General features: G+C 38.1%; 1 protein-coding gene across 3 annotated transcripts in view; it reads right to left on the reverse strand.

The window, feature by feature from the left end:
* Window positions 1–4,821: 4,821 nt before the first annotated feature.
* The window catches only part of knockout (Stork-head domain-containing protein knockout), a 112,161-nt gene continuing 92,857 nt past the window's right edge, over window positions 4,822–24,125 (reverse strand). For 2 of the 3 annotated variants that reach the window (XM_012493245.3, XM_086911623.1), the window contains exons 4-8: window positions 11,562–12,017; window positions 9,519–9,725; window positions 8,616–8,800; window positions 7,642–8,115; window positions 4,822–7,161 (exon numbers count right to left, since the gene is read on the reverse strand). In XM_012493245.3, the coding sequence (XP_012348699.1) occupies window positions 5,992–7,161; window positions 7,642–8,115; window positions 8,616–8,800; window positions 9,519–9,725; window positions 11,562–12,017 (2,492 nt within the window). In that variant the 3' untranslated portion in view covers window positions 4,822–5,991. The remainder of the gene's footprint in view (window positions 7,162–7,641; window positions 8,116–8,615; window positions 8,801–9,518; window positions 9,726–11,561; window positions 12,018–24,125) is intronic. The other variant, XM_003698352.4, reaches the window with a different exon arrangement.

Genomic DNA, 24,125 nt, shown 5'->3' on the forward strand with positions numbered 1-24,125 from the left:
ATCGACACGAGTGACTGGTTGTACTACGTAGATTTTTTTCATGAGCACAATGACCGCGAATATTTATTATATTCGCGAGTAGTAACATTTTCATCTTTTGTATTTTATTTATTAGTTCAGGCTAGGTCTTCTTGTACATCCTGTTTTTGAATATTAATAATTTTTTTAATAATAATAAAATATGAATATAATATTAATATTACTATAATATTAATATTACTATAATAAATTTGAATATTCGTATATAATTTAGCATAAATTCTAAATAAATTTAATATCTAAAATTAAAAAATTGTATATACAGTATATACAATATGAATATATTTATAAAAATTAAGTATCTATATGAAAATTTGAATAAATAATAAATAATAGATTATATTAATTAAATAGTGGAGAAATTGTATATCCTTTGTTACAATTATTATAAAATGAGAATACTCATATATTATTGATAATGCAATAATAAAATTATTTTTAATTTTATTTCATGATAATATTTTAAGAATTTAGTTATTTGAATTTCAATATAATAAATATATTAAAATTTTATTTCTTTTATCTAAAAATGTAATAAATTTTAAGTACAAGAAGACATTTCGCGACAGGCAGATCTCATTATCAAAGCAATAAGTTTTGAATATCGATTTTTTATTTTTTTAAAAATATGCTTTGATGAAAAGATCGCCTGAGGTTATTTCTTTTAATATATCATTTAATATATAATTATTTGTGTCAATTACTTTTGTTTATTGAATTTTATTATTAATATCCTTTGTAATAAGTAAATTTCATTTTTATTATCAATATTTTTCTTTCTTTTCTATTAAAATTTTAATACTTCATTAAATTCATAATATTTATTAATGTTTGAAATAAAATAAATCATAGTCCGTTAGATACAAAATACACTAATATTTTTTAGCTCAGGATTTTCAGGTTTAATCCTTTCCGTGTCTATTGCCAGGATCTCATTCACGTGCCCAGGTGCTACTTGGATGAGAGAAAAGCGATAGGCACGATGAACATAATTTTTAAGTTTATAATAATTTTTTCAGCGATTGACGATGTGTTAGTGTATCGTGCACGACGTATTTTCCGCATTATGTGTGTATGGTTAGGCTGTGGAATTGCGTCGTTAATTTATTATATTTGAAATAATTAAAATAATAATCATAAATATTCTACTACTTGTAATTAGTTCAATTTAATTACAATTTATACAATTAATAATATTACATCTATATATTATCAATCTTATTATTAAAATAATAATTAATAACACTTTACATATACAACAACTTCATTTTTTTTTAAAATATATATACTCTTTCAAATATAAATATTTACCAATAACAAAAATTAACATAGATACGATTTTTTATCATATTTTACGCAATGATCGCTAGCCATCGTCAGTCGATTTCAGGAAAATGGTACGTACAGTTAGAGTGTGAACGTAGTGTGCCAAGCTCGGGTGTCGGAGGCGTCCCGGGACGTTTCCCTAGTTTAGGCTTTTGCGCCCGAGCATTATGCGTGAGAATCGTGGAATGAATGTGTTGGTATGCCTGTTTTGCCATTTTTTTAAATATAGAACTAGGTAGGATAGGTAGTATACTTCTGGTGTGTCTGTTAATTATAAGTAGGTAGGGCCGGGCAGATTGTCACAGTCTCTGATCGGGTAGGCGCGTTTTCGCGTGGCAATCTGTTTCAGGGAATAAAATTTGAAAAATCGAAGATGAAACTAAGACGATATGGCTTGTATTTGAGTTTCTTCATCGATTTTTTGAATTTTGCGATGTGCTCGAGAATATACGTATGTATAGATAACGATCATTGATCGTTTATATATATTTAGATTACGCGATTTGGTTTTTTTTTTTTTTTATTTGCGATTAGTGAATCTCGAGCCTAGATATAAGTTTCAGCGGGTATTGCGCCCGAAGAAAGAAGAGGCTATGAGCCGAAGAGGCCCGGCAAATCGCCATAGAAGAGGGCAACTACCAATGGTCTCTCATTTTTTGGATTCTCTTTGAATTCAAAGAATGGGAAATCATTTTTGTTACTACTTTGTCATTGTGCTCATTTTAGTAATATGTAGTAGTAGTATGTAGTAGTAGTTATTTTTTTTTTATTACATTAGGCCGATGCATGCTGGCCTAATTTGCATGCCATCTAGATCCAGTTATCATTTTATCCAGTGGGCATTTCGCGATTTTGTATTAGTGTTGCGAATTATAAAATATCGGTTTTTTTTATTATAATTTTTTATAAATTAGCATTAAAATTTACGTTATTTATTATTAAAGTCTTTATTTTCAATTAATTGTATTAGCTATTTAATAGTACAGAAATAATAGTTTTTGAATTGAATTCTTTTCTTTTTAAAAGTTAGTGTCGTGATTCTACCGCGATTTTTCTTGTTATTTTTTTATTTAGTGTTGCGTTAAAAAATAATCGCGTTTATTCAAGTAGTGTTGCGAAATACTGAATGCCCAAATTCAACTTCCACTAGAATTGTGGATACTATTTATGTTCCTGCATCACCTGATAGACGATACAAAGGTAATTCTTTTTTCAACGAGATAAATATTTTATTTATAATGCTAATTAATTTTTAATTGATAAAAAAATTTTAAAATTTCCAAAAACAATCAATTATATATGCAAAATAAATATTGTCATTGAATATTATTGAATTTTATTATTAATATTTAAATTTGAGTGCATAAAGTAATGTAAATTATTATAATTAATATTGTAAATAAAACATTTATCTTGTTGATTTAAAAATTTTTTTATTTTATAAGAAATATTAATTTATTACTGTGATACAAAATAAATATTTTATTCACGGTTCGTTATTTAGTCTTATATTGCATGGAAAATATTTTCATTTTAATGGTTTTCCGGTTATATAATATGACTCGTTGTAGAGATTATTATAGAATTGATTCAAGAAAACTTAGGCAATATTTTCAGATTTCTGCTAGATAGAAAATCGATTTATAGGTGGTATCTTAGATTCTTAAATTTCTGCCAGTTATTAAAACAACATTTAACTTTTTTACAGATAGGAATTATAAAGAATTGTAGATTCAAATCAAATTAGTCTGAGTTTGTTTCAATAGTTTTTAAGAATCAATTAATGAAAGAAATATAATATTTGAAGATAGAATATATTTTTCAAAGATTGCAAAATCCATTTTTTTAAATATTTTTAGATATTTGTCTAAAAATTACAGTATTATATAAAATGATTTAAATAATAAGAAATTTTTGATATTTATCTAAAAATGAATTTATTAGATTAATAGAATTCTAGATGGCGTAAGAATACTCATCTTCTTCAAAATCGGTATTACAGAATTCTTTGCAACTGTAGATAACTACAAATAGTAGTGCAAATCTATTTATCGATCAAAACAGTATTACGCGGGAAAACTTTTTTTATTTAAATTTACTTAATTTTTTACTTTTGTTTTTGCAATCAAGATTTAAAAAAGAAAATATCTAGTGTTTAAATATATGTAATGATTCAGTTAGGTTTATATTGTGTATTGTGTGTATGATAATTGCATAAAAATGTTTTTTTATTAATTTCTTATTTATTTTCAATCTCTTTAACAATTTAATTGAAATATACATTATATCATTTGTATCATTTTTTTTATATTATTTGCCAGGTTTCCAATGATTTTTCAGCTAGACTTTTTATATTGAAATTATAAAGCGAGTCAATAATTAAATTTATAATAATTTTAGGATCGTGACATATAACAAAATCATATATTTTTTATCTTCTTTATTATCATACGCTTTCGTTGTTATAATTATGATAGAGCAAGATTACATGTACTCTACAAGTTAGTTTTGATAAGAAATAAGGACGTAAAACGCTCGCTGTCCTTCCATTTTCGTAAAAACTGGAAGACTTAGAGGTGTATCGAAAACTATCGGTTAATCGGTAATACAACGTACGAAATATACAAAGCAGGCTCCATTTATCGGTACCCGCTTATCTACCGTCTTACGACTATATGTCTGACGTTTAAGATTAATATTGTATTTCGAACTTTATACGAAGAACTCGTTTACATCGCGACTTCGTTGCAGTATGACGCCACGAGGTCGCACTGCAAGCGATTTAAGGCGATTTAAGTACTATTAATGATTTTGGCACTTAGATTTACCATTGCGCTAATTATAAAATGGTATTTCTTATTTTCTCAATAAGGAAATGCACCTCTTTTCATTATATATATATACGTGTATTTGTGTGTGTATCTGTGTATGTGTGTCATTAATTTCGTAACATTGTAGTTGATTTTTTATATTTTCGCGCCACGATCATTTCATTCGGTATACAAATATTCTGCGCATGCGCAAAATTCAATTCAAATGTATATCTTTTTTCTTCTTTTCTTATAAACGACAATTTTGATTAAAATTTTTTCCAAATTATTTCACTTACAATTTTATCAGAGGTATATAAAAGCTATAATTTAGATATAAAATTTATACGTATACGTAGCGATTATCCGTGAGAATTTTATTTATATCAAATTTTACCCGTTTTAATGAGAATTCATTATTACAAATACGGTAATCATATTCGATTCTAATACTTGTAATATATTTCTTGCGTTTGTGTATTCAATAATGTTATCCTAAACTCTAAAAAAATTTGACTGCACTATACTTTTCCTCTCTACTTTGGCATATCGACCGAAACAAAAATATCGCCTAACGCTTACAGGCTCTCGTTCAGTATGACGATTGAACTCTCGAAATGAACGAATAGTGCACGTTAAATTACCGTTTCTTTTTTTTTTTTTTTTTTTATATATATCTTTTATAAAGACTCGATTTTCCCTTAGATTGTTGATTGTTATCCTAAATCGACGCTACGAAAAATTGGCAGTATTTGAAATTTGCATAAAATACTATCTCTTTTTTTTTTCTCTCTTTTTCTCTCATCCGAGTAAGGCAAATTGTCAGGCTATCGTACGTGAAGTATTGCTTTAGCAAATCGCTTTAGCTCGGTAAAGCGATGCAAAACTGCTAACGTTACGACGCTGTGGTACCCGTTTATTGTTCATTTCGTGTATTACGTTAAATTAAACAAAAAAAAAAAAAAAAAAAAAAGGAAAAAATAAGGGAAAAGAAAAAAATAAAAACGAAGGCAATGGAGGCACGATAAAATCTGATGCACGCAATGCATTGTTCTATGATCGATCAAATACGTGTGAATGAAAAAGTAAAAAAAAGTAAAAGTCACGATTAATAATATTATAATTTTATAAATTACACACAGATAAATCTTCTGAGTTTTCCTTTCCTAATAATAACGAACATCATTATGAAGAATATTTTAAAATGAGAATGGCCAATGAACGAACGATGAGAGCAACGACAATGCAACGACGAGCATTCAGATATCCGTAACTTAAATTATCACGCGAATAAAAGTTATCGCTTGGATATAATATATTTCGCCGGATTATTGAGCTCTGACCAACTATGAATAAGCTAACTGAATATTCTCCGTGGAATGGCTGGGATTTTATTTTATACAATATTATATCGAACGTTATTATCCGCGTAAGCATATAGATGATCAATGGAAGCACAATGTGTCGAGAATCATCTGGATGATAATCGATGGTTTAACATGAATGATCGGATCGTAATAAACTGTTGTCGGGTTAAAGAGATAACATGCGATCGTGCGATACATATATTTATATATGTATATACTCGATGAGCATAACAAATTATTTATTTATTATTGGTAACTGTTTACAATTCTCTCTATATGCTTAAGCAGTACAGCGTTCATCCGTTTGCTATTTAACATTTCTACCACGACGCAAGCATACGAGATACCGACAAGTTCATCGTGCTAAAGTTCAACCTTTCACTGTACGAAAAAGACGCGTGGAGAGAACCAAGCCAAGTTTTCCCGATCAAAAAGAAACGATGAAAATTTTAAACGAGTCCAAAATCGGTGTGAACAGTAACGTCGCAGTTGTTCGGCTTCTCCGCAGCCGCCATATTGACCTCGACCAACGTGTCCACGCTGTTGATGGGGCAACCTTTCAGAATCTTTTGCGCCGCCAGGCTGGTGAATTGAACCTGCATGTCGCTCAAACTCGGATACGTGTACAGATCTCCTCGACTGACCGTTTTCTCCAAGTTCGGTTCCGAGCCTTGAGGCGCTCTCTGCTGTTTCGTAGCTTCGAGATTCTCTATATAGACGTTGTTGAACGATCCACCGAAACCGTCGTAAGATTTTGTGGGCGAGGGTGGATTCGACGCTATGTTATTCTTCGAACCTGGACGGAGAAGGTTCCTGTAGCTCAAAGCGTCCTTCGATAACGATAGACTCAATTTTCTCGAGTTGTTCATGGCGTCGTTCGTGTTCTTCATGCTTGATTGCTCGTTGACCAGTGAATTCTTGTCTATGTTGTTGGTCGATCCGTCTATCAGATGCGCCTGGCTGTTGTTCAGCCGATTCGTCAGTTTCAATTTGTTAGGCACTTCCTCCTCCACCTTTGGTTTGTTCTCTTTATCGGACTCCGACAACAGGTGGCTCGGTTTCGATTCTTTGGAAGCGTAAAGGGAGGAAGGACGTTCGATCTTGCTCGACTTGTTCAACTTCTCCTCGTCGAGTTTCGATTTGAACAGCTTCTCCTCGTCTATCTTGCTTTTGTAGAGTTTCTCGGTGATCAATTCGCGATCCTGTTTCTCCTTGCAGTCCATCGCCTCCTTGTCGGCCAATTTCGTCTTCACCGTGCCGTTCTCGAACGTGATCACCGATCTCATTGGAGAGTTATTCTGTTGAACGTAGATCTTTGTGCCGGGTGAGCCGGAGATGGTTGTCGTGCTCGTTGCGTTCGAGGCAAGCGTCACGCTGTTCTGGATCGAGCGATGCTGATCTTGCGATGGGCTGACCGGCGTTAGATTCGTCGATACTTGCAGAGTTATCGAATTCTGCGCCTCCTGTAGAGGTGTCAGGGATCCTTGTTGAACCATTTTCAGCGGGGATGATTTCGCTGGTAACGTGGACGTTTTCAACGGCGATGACGAGAGTTTCCCGCTCGAAATCGATTTTCCACTGGAGTGGGACGAGTGGCCGGACGATGTCTTTTGTAGCACCTGGAAAAATATTACGTACGTAATATCTGTTTTATCGTCTTCAGATCACCGATGTTTCATTCGGCACATAAAGCTACAGTGTAGATAGTTTCTATTGGTAGAAAGTAGGTTTGGAGAAAATTGATTTTTGAAATAGACAAAGAGAGACAGGTATTACTGTTTCTTCGAAAATAATTTAGAATTTTGCAAATAAACTTCTCTTTGAAAGAAGTAGTTTAATTTTTCGAACATTTTTTAATACGACGATTGAATCAATTTTTCAATCATCAATTTCTCAATCTCTCTAATTCTTTAATAAATTCGAAGTTAATATTTAAAAAAAAAGAATAGTTTCCATGTATCGTGTCAATTTTAAATTTTAATTAGTAGTCTCTCACGTTTAATCAAATAACGATGGATTCGTTTTTCTTCGGAATTTTTAAAGAAAAACAAATACAACGCAAAGATTATTCTCAAACTAAAAGACACATGTTTAATCACCTTATGCTGAGGCGATCCGTTTGATTTCGTACCGCTGCCAGTGGAATCATGGCTGGGTCGTCTGGAGTTGGATTGTCTCGTGCTGGATCTGCCCAACGTGGCCGTTTTCGCCGGGCTCGCGTTCGTCGTTCTGACGGATCCGGAACTTCCGCCGCTTCGACTCGGCGACGAGTTGGCCGAATTTTTCCCGTTTTGCGTTTGATTGCGCGTCTGATACGGTTCTTGGTTCGTTGTTGGGGGAAGGACAGAAGCTCTGGACGTGCATCTGCTCAGGCTGGAGCACTTTGATCTGGGCAGTGTCGAACAGGGTGATCGATGTCGTCTGGAACTCCTTGGCGTCGAGTTCGCCAATAAACTAGAGGAATCGCCGCTTGCCTGGCGTCGATGTCGCCTGGGCAGTGTGGCGGATCGCACGGAGCTCGAATCATCCCATACTTGGAAACTGGCCTGCGATTGATCTAGACCCTCCATCATCTGAAAACGTTAGTTCGTTGTTAACCGGCTAAGAGCGTGCGCTCTTCGGACTCGCGCAATTTAATCATGGCTCCTGCATTCAATTTCCTACCTGCTATCCTTGGCAAAAGTCTTTGATCGAGTGCAATAATATATTAAATTCGTCAAAAATGATTGTAATTTTTCGAGATAGACAGGTAAATATCGAGCGCAATGGAAATCTTGTATAAACGGATTATTAAAAAGAGAAGATTGAAAAAATATAACTTTACAACTTTACTTATATATTCATTCTTTCGATTCCTATTTTCTTTTTTCACTTTTTCTGTTCTCTTTTTTATAATGCACAAAATCATCTGTATTTATTTCGCATCGCACCGATCATAACGTTTTACGCGTGAACAATTGTTTCTAACGTTTATTTCTAACGAAGAAACTTCGTATTGGCTCAAGAAACCTTTCGATCGAAGAGCAAAACACGGGATGCATTCTCCTTTTTCGTATTTCAAATTGAAACTCACCGAGGGGCTAGCGGCTCTCGTTTGCGTGGCTACGCTGTGTAGGTGAACGACGCGTGGATTAAACCACTCGGTAGGAGGATACTGGGCGCTGAACGTGCCCATTAACGGTGCACCCTTTCTTCGCGTACTGCGTCGGAACAGCCTCGAGAGTAGACCTATTTTCTCTGAAAAAATCCCCGAGAAACCTTGAGAAAAGCGGAGGGATCCGGTGTTGCGTTTCTTAAACGAGAGATTCAGGGGGATCGAGGAAGGGCTTGCCAGCTAAGGGTGTCTAAGAAGCTTCTGTATCTGATGGATGTTCAGCTGTGGTCGCGGATTTAGGAACTCGGGGGGAATCGCAAAAACTCTCCACCCAGGATTCTCGCAACGGAAATAGATGGAAGAGCAGAGCAGAAAAAGATTCAATTACTCGAATATCTTCGAAATTGTCGATCATCAATTAAGAAATGTTTTGGACAAAAGTTGGACAATATTGAAAGTTGATGGAATGAAAGATCATTAAGTTTACATTGTCTTTCACGTAACAAATTATACAAAATTTGAGTTAAAATATTTTCTAAATTAATAATTTCTTCGTCTCTCTCTTCGTTTGAATTTTTACACTACAATTTTTACATTAATCCATCAGTTTCAAAGATATTCAAGATTTGCACGCATAGATCTTATTTACACGAATACGAAAAATATTCCAGCGAGAAAACGGAAATACAAATTTCTTCAACTATAAATTGCAAAACAGCAAGTGGCGGTCTCGTTCTTTACACATTGCGTGGAAAATACGAAGCGAAAAGATTTTAAACGGAAAAGAGAATATATCCACATATCAAGCCTCAAGTTAAGCTCGTCTCCCGATTAAGCGATCATCCATCACCAAAAACAATCCCTTCCCCGGACTCGACTCACTGGTTGGGCTATGGGGCGCGCTGTCTGTGCTCGCGTACTCCGCGCTCGACGAGGTGTCGCTTCTTTCCGGCCTTCGTGGCAAAGACCGTGAACTTCCGCTTCTGTGTAAACGTCTGGCGGATCCCCAAAGTCGCAGAGAATGTCGCCTCTCCAGGCGACCCGGCATCGATCGACATCTTGCGAACAGAACTTTGTCGTTGGGATTACCTGGAAATTTTTACGTGCCTTTCAAATTCAAGGATTAATCGTTTACGAATGACAATATATGGAATAAGTTTCTTTTTTTATTTCTTCCGTGATAATCCTTTTTAACACTCGAGAATGGTTGAGAAGAAGGAAACAGGCGTGTTAAGATATAAAAGTACAAGAGCAGAGTAGGTTCCATGACTCGTCATCATCGGAAATATACAGGAGAGAATACAAGAGTCGAAATCGAACGACGATCGAGAGACGCTCGTCCATTCGCGGACACGTTCGATTCACGCGAGTCGTATTCCTCAAAAAGTGGAACACCCTCGTCCCTGATTTTCATCGCGGTACACAGAGAGCCCAGAGGCGGTGGCGACGACCGGCTGTAGGTTAGCAGCGTGAGAATCACTCGGGAAACAAGTCGGAGAAAAGTAGGAAGATTATATACGTGGCCCCCCACGTGATCTCGACAGCGTGTGTAACGGTAGACAATGTCGTGACCAATAGCTAATATATCGGCTGTGCTAAACGCTTTCCAGGGATCGCCGACTTGGCACTGCTCACCTCTCTGCTATGTATACCGATGCTCGCGTGTACGTCCTCCATACACGTCCTCCTCCCCCCCCCCCCCCTCCTCCCCGATGTATGTAGAGAGGTGAAACACACGCGAGACGTCCAAGACGTGTTTCCGTGTCAATGCGCCAGAAAATTCCAGTTTGAGCGGGTCCAAAAGTTCTCGCGACCAACGACAAAGACGACGACCGCGACGACGACTACGAAGAGGACGAGGGCAAACGTGTTTTCAGAACACGGCGAATACGATCGCATGCAAGGATGGCCGGTGCCTGGTGGCGATCAATGCCGCTGGTAACAATGTAACGTCGTTGCACGCAACGTTCCACCCGTTGGACAGCGGCGGAGAGAAAAGGCTGATAGGGCAGGGCAATATATGGAAACGGTATTATCGTACAATGCTGAAATCACGTTGGCCATAACGGGCGCGTGCACGATATCGGGTGAAAAAGAAAATGTTTGACTTTTCTTTATACGAGGCCTGGTGATACGGTATTACCATTTGAATTTCTAATTTTAAAACGGGCGCGGGGATATAAATTCGCGGCCGAGACGACAACCACTCTAAATACCGAGATAAGAGTGGCGCAATTTAAATCGAATCGCGACGATTTTTCGATCCACCCCGATGGAATGCGAGGGGTCTTCCGGCGCGGGACTTGCGTGGCTTCCAAGGACGACAACAACATAAACGCACGCTCGACTCGTCCATCGAGTTTAGAGAAAAAGAATCGCTCTCGGCGGCCAGCTCTCGAACGCTCCTCCCGAACGATCCCCGAACGAACACGTGCCGAACGGGTTTGCGCGGATCGACCGGCTAGTTTCTGTCCGATTGACTCTCCCTCCCTGGCGCGGCAACTTTGTTTCCCGATCGATTTACGCTTCCCCTCTCGGAAGGAACCTTCGCTTTGACGAGATTTTTTTTTGAATTACGATAAGATATAAAATATGGACGAATAAAATCTATTTTATCTATTTTAATCGATTCGAATCTTCCTTCCAAGGATTCGTTTCTTCTTTACAGCTAGATTTAACACAGGGTGAATTATTCAGAATTACTCGTCCAAGATTCGCGAGCTTATTATTCACGAGCGCTCTTATCTTTTCCTCAGAACGAAAAGAAAACAAAATCTTTCGAAATTGTATTTCAGTCAACCTCCACGAAGGAAATAAGGATTTCCACGCTTCTCGCGATTTCTATCTCTTCTCAGCAAAATTTCGCCGATTAAACTTGACGATAAAGTGCAGATGTATGATCGACGAGCGTACGGGATTTCTTACCTCCGCAAATAACGTCTGCCAGATTCGTCTGCACAGCTTGATGCGTCACGTCGCCGTCCCTCAGGGTTAGCATCTCGCCGTGTACGAGCGCCATGGCCTCGTCGTTGGACATGAGCATGCTACCCTGACCTCTCGATCCGCTCACCTCTCTAGAACATCTCCTCGAGTTGCTCGTGTCGCGTCTAAGCCTCCTCGTCTCGGGCGTAACCACGAAATAACCTTGCGACGTGTGATAGATCTTTCTCTCTTGCATCAGTTTCGCGAGGGCGTCGTAGACCAATTCGCGGCTTGGTCTCTGCATGGCTGGAAACGCGTTCCTCAGGGCGGATCTGAGCGTGTCCAGAGTGGCAGCTTGCCTCTGAGAAGTCAACTCCAAAATGGCCCAACAAAGAGCTTCCGGTAGCGGCGTGAATTGCCCTTGGGCCACCGGGGCAACCAGGCAGTCCTCGATATCGCCTGAAACAGGAAGGAAAATTGCAATTACACTCTCCGTCCGCTCGTTGTATGGGGGAGGAGAGGCAGGACAAAATGAATTATCGACGGATAAAATTGATCGTGGAAAAAAATTTTATGCTAATTGAACATGCAACATTATGCATATTAGCCAACAAAAGTCAATTGAAAACGATTTTAAAAGATTAGAAAGCAACACGCGTATATGCATATTTTAAAAGTTATATATAAGTTTGTAAAAATTTGCATATATGAGAGCAGATATAAGGTGTTGTATTTACAATTTTTTCGAAGGATGGGATAGATTTAATTCTCAAAATTCCAATATTTTTTTCATATCTTGTATAGAGCGAGGGTTGACTTCTTCAAAGCGATATTAATGTCGTAGTAAGTTTTAATTAAAAATGAAATTTCGCTTGGGTGACACAAAGACCATTCTCATATTCTTGAACTTCAACATTTGATTCTTAGCAAAAGGGATCAAGGCTCTGATACTCAATGCGAAATAACCCGGCGGATGCAAAGGTTCGTGGAAGCGGTTAGTGATAAGATCAGACGTTACGAGACATGCCTATCGGATCTTTAAAGTTCTCGCGTTCATTAAAATTCTCCGTGTATATTCGCTCGACAGAATGAAACCGTAATAGCCAAGTTGGCTGCCAGGAACTAGCGACATTCAGGTAACTGCCTTTCTAGCTTCAACCGAGACGGTTCGGGTTTCCATGCGCGTACAAACAGAGTATTTCATTAACGAACACATGTATGTAACCTTCTCGTTGTCCAACGTAATATTTAAGGCATGCTTTCGAATCGGTTGGATCGCGTTTCCTTCTACAGCAAAAAAATACACACAGGAAAATTGATTCTCCTGTTATAAAAGTAGCCAGAGTTGGCCAATCGTATTTAAATTAGTTGCATTTTTTTTATCAGCCTCCATTGAAATTTTAAATCTTTCCCCATGAAAAATTTATGCAATGGACGTAATCTACATATCGGCGCACAGTTCGTTGCCGGAGGACTTATCTCATCACGTTCTATTTCATTCAAAGGCATTCTCGGGTGGCAAAGTTCAATTAAGAGGTGTTAATTTCTTTGGATCTCAAGTTATTCGAATATTAAGAAAAAAAGAAAAAAAAGGGCCGATATTTCAATTTTAAATCTCGTGATTTGATCCCGATATTATCGGCAAGCACCAACGAAATTCACTTTGCGCCGCGTACGATAATCCAAGATAGTTATGCGAGTGCGTATTCATGGAACGGAGGATTTAACGCGGCGGAACATATCGAATTTCATTTTCAACAGACAGGCGCGGGTATATTAAGCTTGTGACAAGTAAATCGCGGTAAAATCTGCGCGTTGCATTCGCATGCGAGCGACGTGCCGGTTGTAAATCCACTTACAGAATATTCCCGTGAGATCTGTCGTGCATAGAATGGCGCGATGCGCGCGTAGGTATGCCTGCGTGAAAGCGGAAAATTGAAACGACCACGCGGCGCTGCCTCGAAGCAGTTCGTAAATTGCGTATTATCGGTATCGATTCGGTCATTCGTATAGAAAATCATTCGGCGTACCATCGATTTATCGATGGTATATTATTAATATACGTTTATTAAATGCTTAACGAGGCAATATAATGTTTCACGATTCCCTCGTTCGAGTGTATATTTCAATCTTTGGCACAGGGGGAGAGAGAGAGAGAGAGAGAACAATTTTCACGAGATTGTGTAGTCACAATAATGCCACGACACTTTCCTATTTGTGATAAATTTATAATATTGTTGGGCAGTGTAAAGTCCGTGATTTTTAAATTAATTTCTTTGAATGTGCATACGAGGGATGGAGTCAAGAAGAGGAAAAATAAAATTTATAATTAAATATTAATAATTAAAATTTTCAATTAGTTGTACGGAATGAGAAGATGAAATTTATAGAGTGGTAGGACAGATTGCAACACAGAATGAGGAAAAGTTGGTATATAAAAGTGTCAGTTGTGAATTATATTTAATAAGTTACATTTAATTTTTCACGGAAGAAAGATGTAGCAGCAATAAATTTGTTCGTAAATTTAAATTTTTTATTAATAAATAAAGTTCAACCGACGTTTTTATGGTAATTTCATTTTTCAGATTATCCGTCTAAATTTTCACGTAGTACTTTCTTTTATCCAAGGAAATAGTTTTAAAACTATTTTTGTATCGTAAACGTTTTCACGTAGAAAACTTATTTTATCGAAGAAAGAAAAGAAAGGATTTGCGGTTGGATAGAAACATTTATACTGGCTTTGAAAAAAGTTGAAGTTCTGGTTTCTTTATTCCGTGATACATTTACATTTATATTTAGAACGTTGTTAATCGAACCAACCATCAAAACAATAACAAAACAAAGTTTAGATTCGGTATCGATACGCAAAATGAGCTTGAAACAGAAAGTTAAAAAGTTGATCCAAATGTTGAAAATTCACCAAGTAACAATTTTCCATTTACAACGCTTTACACTTTCGTCCGAGGTATACGCGTGGATCCTGTTTCGCGGTTTCAATTTTCATCGAGCGAACATTCTCACGTGTGCAAAAGTCGGAGAAGCCAAGACTGAAGAAACTAGTCAATTTCTAGACTAGGAGCGGAGAAAATCGGCATGCCAGAACAAATCTGCTCCGGGCTAACAATGCCTAATTAGCGTTTTAAACGTCAGTCAAGCTGAGGCTTTCCATAAACGCAACAGCAGAGAAGGTAATTAAGGCTGAATAGAAACTGAAAATTTTCGAGCGGCTCTCGAAGGAGATTCGAGAGAGGGCGATCCGTGGAACGAAATTGAAGTCTTTGTTCTTCCGGTCACGTTTTAAGGTGACTTTCCAACCCTCGAGGCCTTCTCCTGTACATTTTGGTCCACACCCACGAATAAGACCATGGATTATTCTAAGCTCGCGGCTCTCAAGGACTCCGAAATTCCCGTGGTATCCGCGTGGCTCGTGCCGAGAATGCTCAATTTTGTCAAAGAGCGCAATGTGTAGCGAACAGCTTGTCATCGCAAAACTTGTGAAATTCTTTTGGACCGTGGATCAATTTAATTCTTCTGTTTTTTCTGTTTTCTTTCTATTCTTTCTTCTCGTGAATAATTCTTTGAATAATTTCACGAGTGATTTGAATTATCGTTGGCATTCTTAATGATGTAATTAAAGATGTAATTAGAGGGGAATAGATGAATTAATGAAGTATGCTCTAGAAGTTGGATTCCAGCCAAATCGTTGCTTAGCTTGAAAATGCAATAGCATTCGAGGATAATGAATGGATGATTAAGAAGTTCTGAATTGAAACGAAAAAGATATAATCTTGTAATGTTTCGAATTATATACATAATCAGTTTGTTCATATTAATAGCAGTTTTATCTGATTAATTAATTTTTTATTTATCAAAAGGGTATTCACGTAAATTGTGGGTTAGATAGAAAATTAGCTAAAGTTCAGATTTCCATTATATTCGAAAAACAATTGATTAATTATTAGATTGATAATATCACGTTTAAAAGTATGATAAAATTTGACACGCGAAACGAGTTTTCGTTGTTCGTTTGTTACGCCATTATTATAGATTGACGAAACAGATGGCACGTAATTTTGCCTCTATGAAAATTAACTATCGTATTTATACGCCGCACGTTTAGATTTCGTGACACGACAAAAATCGACTTGAATACTTTCGTTCGTTCACCCTCGCTTTGAACCATCATGGACCTTCGAAATGTATTTTAATATATTTCACCCTCATCCCTCATGCCATATGCCAATTTCGAGGGGTAGCTCAAGCTTCTATACGCGATATTGCGCTGACCCTTGACGGATATCGATCTCCCGCTTTGAGACTGAAAAATATTCGGTAAATGTTGCAGAAAGCAATTCCACGAGTATTCGAGCATCGTTATTTAGGAATTTAATCTTTCAATACACATATATTTTACTTATTTTTAAATTAAAAGTAATTTGTATAACGTTTTATTTATTGTGGCAATTAGATATTAATTATTTTGACTCGAGTATATTATATTTCACATTATTTAACAGTATGAGAATAAAATGTAAAGTTTGGTGAAAAATACTCCATTAGAAAATATCAAATACTTTTCAGCCATTATAAAAAATACATGTGTTAAACTAATATTTTAAGTTATAATGTTACAACTATCGTAAGATATACAAGATACATTCTAATCATAAAGCTTAGACACTTAGAGTCTTATTGACTATTTATGATTTCAAATAAATAATATAAGATAAACGCCGGTTTAAAATTGAAAATTATTGAAACGTGGAATGCTATTAAATATTCGTTTAAGATTTTATTCTATCTACGTTATCTTAATACTTGTATCTTACAATAATTATACTACATTATTTATGCACACTTTGCGAAAAGTAAGTTTAAAAGGACAGGGTGTTAATATATTTATGCCACATCTTTGGATAATCGATTCTAAATAGATTAAATTACAATTGTTGATACAATATAAAAGTTAGCCTATAAACGAGCAACATTTTTGTACATCAACTTTCGTTTTATATAAAATACACGTACATACATACATACGTATCGCCAGAAATCGCGTGCGCGCAATTTTTCCAAAGATTCCATTTTTTAATTTCGTTAAATGCTCCGTGCACAACAATGAATCTACCCTCTGGAACAGGTCGAGATCACGGATCACTGCCATTTCCGCGCACCGTTCGATGACGCTCTCTCACTGTTCTAGTCCCCTAGTTGCTTTGAAATCCTTGTTTTTGCGGACAGGCAGGAAGGAACAGAGCTGTAATTACGAGCGTTCAGCTACGCCAGAAAACTACGCCTACACCGGTATACCATTCTCGTTGAAGGATCGTTGTACAACAGGCCCTCCGTATGGGAATCGCGCTTCTTAACCGCAGTTTTCTCGTTTCTTCCGCGGCCAATGTCGGCTGATTTCGAATCGCGCGATATTCCAGATTTTCAATTTCAATTTCACCGGAGACGAGAGATGGAGCCGAGGAGAGCCAGCTCATCGTGAAATTACCACGTACGGAGGGAGGGAGGTGCGATCGACGATGATTACGATTCTTTCGCGGCTTTCTCATGGAATATTCATCACGCGGTTATTCGAATGGAAAAGTTGGGCACGGTCGTTACACGAGGTCCAGTTGCCCACTTCCCTGGAATTTCTCCGCGGCCCACGGAGGGAGTTGCGCGCGTAATTATGCAAGGAGGTAGCCCACCCACGCGCTCCTTTTAAGGAACGAGCCGACGACCAGAGCGGGCGAGGAGTTGGGAACGGTTTACGGACAGGTGCGCGATCGAAACTCGTTCTATTTTCGCCGCTCTTTGATAATGATCGCGGGTTCTCTCCCGTTCAAAGATTATTCCAGAGAGGGGTATAAAATTCAGAGGAGGGATTTTTCCTATCGAAAATTCCGAAATTAACTTCCTTTTAAGATTTGTTCTTCTCGCTTTTTAAAGACAAATTAAATCATCTTCGTGTTATCGATTATATTTTGGACAAATGAAATTACTCGTTAAGCAAATATTTTTGATCTGTTACAATTTCTTGTGTATGTCAGAGATTCCTTATTTTTTCAAACAATTGTGCGTGCACCCTACTTTATTTACAAGTAAAAACAAGTCCAAATGAAACTCGTATACTATATTTCTATACCAACGTAACGAAAAGAAAAAACATCCTTTAAACTCTTTCGTCCACGAGTCCAATAAGTGTATACTCGCTTATACTCGATCGGGAAAGATCGTTTCTCCACCGAGGAAAGTTATAAAACCCCTTCTGTTTTAAAATACTTACATCTCGAGTTTATTTTCCGCTTTTTTCCCCCTTTCCCCCCTTTTTCCTCACTCCGGATGGCCGGGAGTAAAGAAGGTAAGTCCCCCACGCTCGATGCTTGAAATTTATTCGCGATCGCCGGGTGTTTCGCGTGTGTATACAAGTGTACGGGCAGCATAAATGGCCCAACTAAGACGGCATAATGGCTGCGTGGGAGAGAGGCCAGTTTCGATCTCGTTTACGAGATCTTATCCGGGCGCGCGAGCACGGTCGGAAAAAAAGAGTCGGGATAATACTTGGGCGTCGTTACACGGCGGCGAGCTGTGGGGGGAGATCGACACGAGGAAACCGAGAAACGTTCGGGTTGCACAATTTTCGCGGGGCTGGTTTCGACGACGAGGGAGAGGCCGGCTCGTTGTTGGATCGTGGAACTCGATACGTCAGTTTCTGGGGCGTGGAACATCGTGTTCCTCCGTGAGAATCTTGTCCCGGACAAGCGTTTTCAATGCTTTCCACTGTGTGTACGTAGCGCGCGTAATGCGGCCCCTCGTGATTCTCGCCTCGAGCTCTCCGCTGTTTGAGCACGGGTTAAGAAGATGGGGGGAGAAAAAGAGCAAGAAGGGAGCGCGAAAATGATAGGCCATTTTTCACGAATCGAATTTGATAAGAATTTCTGTGGAAAAATTAATGGAGTCGGATTCAACGAAACGAAATAAGAATATAACGTTAGAGATATTAGAATGAATCGAATTTCTTTATAAGCAATATTTAATTACGATAGAAATTTGGAAAATTTGTGTGGAATTCTTATAACTTCGTGAAAATAGTTCCTTTAACGGGATTAAGTAATACCAAAGGTATTCACGCATAATCAAGAAAACTGAAATCGAGATTTCTATTAAGATAGACTTATCAAGTTTTCCGTTTCTCGTTCAAAAATTCAACAACTCGATAAAAACAGCAAAAAAATATTTGTTGAATCCATCGCCCAACTTCAGAACTATAATGTAGAACGAATCAACCACGGAGGAGATAACCGGATAATCGAAACGCGACGATTTAATACCGAACATCGGGGGGGAAATCATCGATATCCAACTTCATACGTAACCGGCTGGCTAAAGCACAGGTTACCGTTTTGTCGTAACGATAAAGCGAGACGAGTCGAAGACGGGGCCTCTCATCTGTGTAAATACAGATGAACACCTGCCAAGCTTGGCGAGCCGCTATTATTACCAGCCTCCCTTGTACCTTTCTATCATTCCGCCGGGGCTTTTATTACAATATCCGAACTGCCCACGTAGACGTAGCGCACGGCAACGAGGTAAGAGGAGGCGGATCTGCGGTATTCGGTCGACTCGCCCACGCGAATATCATCGAGGTATCGGGCGGCCGGAAAGAGACAAGAGCCGCGCGCTTCGAGACACACGGCCGGATCACTTCCGGTGTACCGGTACACGGTGCAGAACACGATGCATATATCCTTATCGCCGTGATCCATCATGTCGGTTGGCCGACCTCCGCCGCTTTATGGGTCTGCCCATGGGAAATGGCAAAGACCACTTGCAAGGAATCACCTCGTAACAAGACGACCTTTGGGCACCCGGCCTATCCTCTAACCAGCCGGCGACGCTGTTCTATGCAAATCCATGGGATGCTGGTCGTCGTCCCCCTTTTCCTATCCTTTCTTCTGACCTTCGTCTCTCTGTTTTCCCTTGCTTTTTTTTTTTTTTTTTAATTGTCATCGTTTCAGTTGCAGAACATTGAACTTGAGATTGAACGAGCGGTAGAAAAGTTTCTATGTAATATTGGATTGCAGACAGCGTTGTAGGAAGGAGCATGATTTTTCTTCTGAAAAAATTTCAAGATATTTTTCGAGAAAATATATTCTTTTCTTAGAATTTCAATTTTTGTCCATTCACACTCGTGATTAGTTTCTCGATTAAAGATAATCCGGATTAAATATATTGGTTTTTTTGATTACGGTTGCATAGTAATAAGTTTTACTACCAAGCCAAATAAATTATATTAGACGCGTATCTGCCGTGTTCATTAAGAAAATGCTTTACCTTTCACTTCTGGTCGCCAGGAAATAATGCCTTTACGGTAATCAAACCGGAAGAATAGTTCTGTGTTTAAAGGGTAATTAATATAATAACGATGAAGCTGATCATCATCGTAACGATGGTTGCAAACGTGTCTTCGTCATTATTTCCAATTTAATCGTAAGAGCCTCAACTATTTTATTTTTCATAAATCAATTACAATTGATTCATCGATAACGAGGAGCAAGTGAAAAATCAAAATCAAGTGAAAATCATTCGAAAATTTTTTCGAAAACGAAGAAAAACGAGACCGTGTCTTCCCTTGCGTAGATGTGTCTCGAGATCCTCTCGAGAAAGGTGTGGTCGGTGGCAGCTTGATCAGATCGGCGGGCCTAGCTAGGTCGTTGCCTCGTTGCTATCTGGATTTATGTATTTACTGTTGGCAATCGATACACTACCGAGTTAACAGCCGACCGTTTTGTTATCCAAGAAGCGGAATGCAAATACGTTGCGCAACTTGTTTAAGTTCGCAAGTCAATCGTCGTGCGGAGGCACGTGTTCGTCCGTGTAGTAATAATAATAACCGTGTTGTCTGGAACACGGTTGCTCGACTTAATAATAATCCTTCGTATCGTTATATTTCTTAACCGGAAATATCAATGCGTGTCGAGGAATTGTGCGAAGGAGGGGGCGGCGGTTTATCTAGGAAACTTTATCGACGACGATAATTCGAACGAAACGTCGAACGTAATAGGATTATCCGATTGTCCCTTAACAATGGAATGACTCGATTTCTTTCACCTCGACTTTTCGAATTCCCGATTCGAGCCGCGTGCTGCACAGAAGCTGGCGCAAAATGGATATCGATTCGAGAACAATGGCTCGTTTACCGTTCCCGGTTTCCAAAGATGATTGGCACTTCTCGTTGCGGTGTCGGCCACGCTGCGAGTCTATCTGTCTTCGTGCTCGTTTCGCCTTCGACGGGGGTCACGAAAGATGATATCTCGAGCGAAACGTATCGTAAGGTACCCACGACCTTTTCCACGAATAAAATCGCGGATATCGAAGAGAGGCCGCGAGACAAAAAGGCCTGTCGTTGTAAATTTCATGCAAATCCTGGCTTTCCGTGAATTCGTCAGCTTTCACCATCGTGAGATCCCAGCAAGATCGCGCGCGCACAATGGGGATACACGCAGCTCATCCCCTCCCCCTTTATGAAATCCTATACACCCGATGTCCATTCCCTGTTATTTATTCGCGCCTCCTTTACTCTAAAAACAGTTCGTCAAATCGCGCTACTCGCGTTATACCGTTTTGATCCATCATTTTTACACTACTTCTTACTGTCACGTCTCTTGCCAAACTTTGTAAAAAGTAAATTTGTATCGCGTACATAACACTTCTTTGAAATCTCATCGTATTTCGTTTAAGAATATCGTTCGTACAACAAGATCTAATCCAGAAAATCGTTCGTTTTACAAAGTTTCGACAAAAACAAAATCATCATTCAAAGCTTTAATAACATGACTCGAAAATTTGCATTAAAAATAATATTTAAACTTTTACGACTAACCGTACACGGAATTATTTTCACAAAACTTTCACGAACTGATACATTGTTCGAACAATCGTGTACGTACGCGATATTCCGTATCGCCCGCATTACCAAGGCCTCGTCTTCGAGTGGTCGATCGAACATTCGGAAGGAACTACTGACCGACATCGTCGCAGATGCAAATGGGTCGCCGCGGCCTCTGTAGGTAAGGTAACCTTTGAGTAACGACAGTCACGAGGAGTGATGGGAGTCGTGATCTTCCCGGGAGAATTCCGCGATTGGATCCGGGTCGCGACAATGCGGTTGTCGAGGACGATCCTAATGATCGTCGGTTAAGGCCTCCTGTAAACCTCCCACTCTTCTTTCGTTTGAGAAGTGTGACAAAGAAGCGTCTATCCATCCGAAGAGAAATTAGAATTTTCACAGAGTCGTATCTCTCTCTCTCTCTCTCTCTTTTTTTTTTGTTCGACCAACGATCGATTCGTTGCTGGAGTCAATCGTATCGAAAGTTTTTTTCGAAAAGATGTTTCGTATCGATTGGCGGAGTCAAATCGAAAGGAGTTCTATCTAAGCCAGTTTTTATTCGTTCGAAGTTTTTGTGCAAGTTCTTGGTTAGGATTCGGATAGGGGAGAGGAGATAATAGAGGAGACGGGTTGGGATCGATTTCTCAGCAACGACAAGTTTGTTATTAAATCGAAATCGATGTAACGTGAAAGGTACATCGATTTTCTTTCGAGTCGTTGCACAATGCGTTTAAAATAGAAAATTTTAAGGTAACGAACCATTCTAAAGAGTAAGACAAATATACGTTGGAAAAATGAGGTTTATTTGTCGAGTTGATCGCAATATGGATATATTTATGCAACTAAAAATGTATTCAAATATTCTATTAATGCTCGGCTAATATGCTTGTGTTATGTAAAATATATGTCAAGTATTTTAACCAACAGTGTCTCCGAGGCATCATGAGTTTCCAATGCGAAATTGAGAAAGTATGTATATATGCATACAATATCGAATATCAATTATCCATTTTATCGTATCCTAATATAATAGTATTCCTTGATCCAATCTTTCGCAGTTAAATTGTATAAAATAAATGGTGAACAGATGATTCGATAAGCAGTTTAATTTCGCTTGATATTTTTGCATACGACTTTATATCCAATAATTCGAATATCTTCGTACAAGCGAAACGAATACAGAGTTTCGTTCTACAAGAAGATGAAAATATGTACAAGGCGTAGATCGTTTTAACTTTAAATTATACTATCTCCTATCGATCTTATGGACCGCTTATTTCTCACACTTTTTATGTTCTCTCTTCCACATATAGAGTTGTGTGTGTACAGACATAGGTGCCGATTGCACAATTCGAACCCTGTAAAGCGTGAATGAAAATGTCGCTCAGAGATTCGATGATACTACAGACTTAGGTGTCTAAGGTTTAACAAATTTATGTACAACTTGTTTGTTGCTGCCCGCGCACGTTACCAATTGCATGCACCAATGAAAACGTAACGTTCAACATGCTCGTTTTAAATGGTATGTATCGAGGTTAGGCAAATAATTTTGCAAAGTTCACAGCGAACCACCTTAAGGATAGTCTAGTGACAGGTAAGGTGGGACTGAAATTTACTAACTCGAGTTTATCGTAAGATTTCTTGAACAGGTTAATCTGCGTGATACATCGTTCGATAGTTTCTCTCTTCTTTCTTTCTTTTTTTTTTTTTTTGATTTTGATTTAATTATCTGTCAATCGTGTAATTTCATCCTAAGAAATTTTACGTATCCGCCTGTTAAATTAAATGATGTGAACTGTAACTAAAATTTTTTAAAGAAAAATCAAAAATTCATTCGTATTGTCATATTGTTCTTATTAAAAAAGAAAGAAATTTCTAATCTTTACAAATTTACATTTTTACATTAAATAAAATAAATCCTCCCCCGCTCGTTCTAAAACATTTTTAATATTCAGATAAAAAGGCACGAAAATTGCCATTTCTTTCTGTTGTGATCACATTTGTGAAACGCCAAGTTAACAGGCGTTTAGAAGAAGTTTCCTAAGATGGTAGTCAAAGAGAGTGTGACAGAGAATAGGACGGGTAGAGAGCGGTCGTCATTTAATTAAAACGAATCCCCTCGATGTTCGCGATTTTTCGTCGACCGGAACGAGGATACGAGAGAGGCCATGAGAATCGACTGCTAGCCTGGATTCCGCCGTCTGAGGTCGCGCCGCGTGTACCGGTACCATTAGCTCTTTCCGATAAGGGCGTAGCCGCCGGAATCCTATGTATATCTGATGTAGTCCGTTGCTCGAAATGGCGTCTCCTCGTTCGCCAAATACGTTTGTTACTATCGACGAGATACTACCTTCTTTGATCGTGAATATTGAGTACATTCTTCGAGGGAGTTTAAATCGGCGGAGGAATTATTTCGAAGGGGAGAGACGTTAGGTTAATTGGTTCGCGCGTATTATTTTTCCTTCTTTCATCTTCTCAGCAATCTCGTTCTTCGTTAGTATTGTTAGTTGATGAGAAAAATCATCTCTGATGCAATATATTCTGTCGTTGATTAAATTAATTAAATTTAATTCAAATATACAGGGTGTAAATTTAGCAAACGATGATTTGGATAAGTATCTCCAGTACAATCGTAGTTTTATTTATCCTGAATACGTGAATACGATGATAATGGGAGAGTGGACTTC

Source organism: Apis florea, unplaced genomic scaffold, assembly GCF_048593485.1.
Source record: "Apis florea isolate Af1SG1 unplaced genomic scaffold, ASM4859348v1 contig_3326_pilon, whole genome shotgun sequence".
NCBI classification, from domain to species: Eukaryota; Metazoa; Arthropoda; class Insecta; order Hymenoptera; family Apidae; genus Apis; species Apis florea.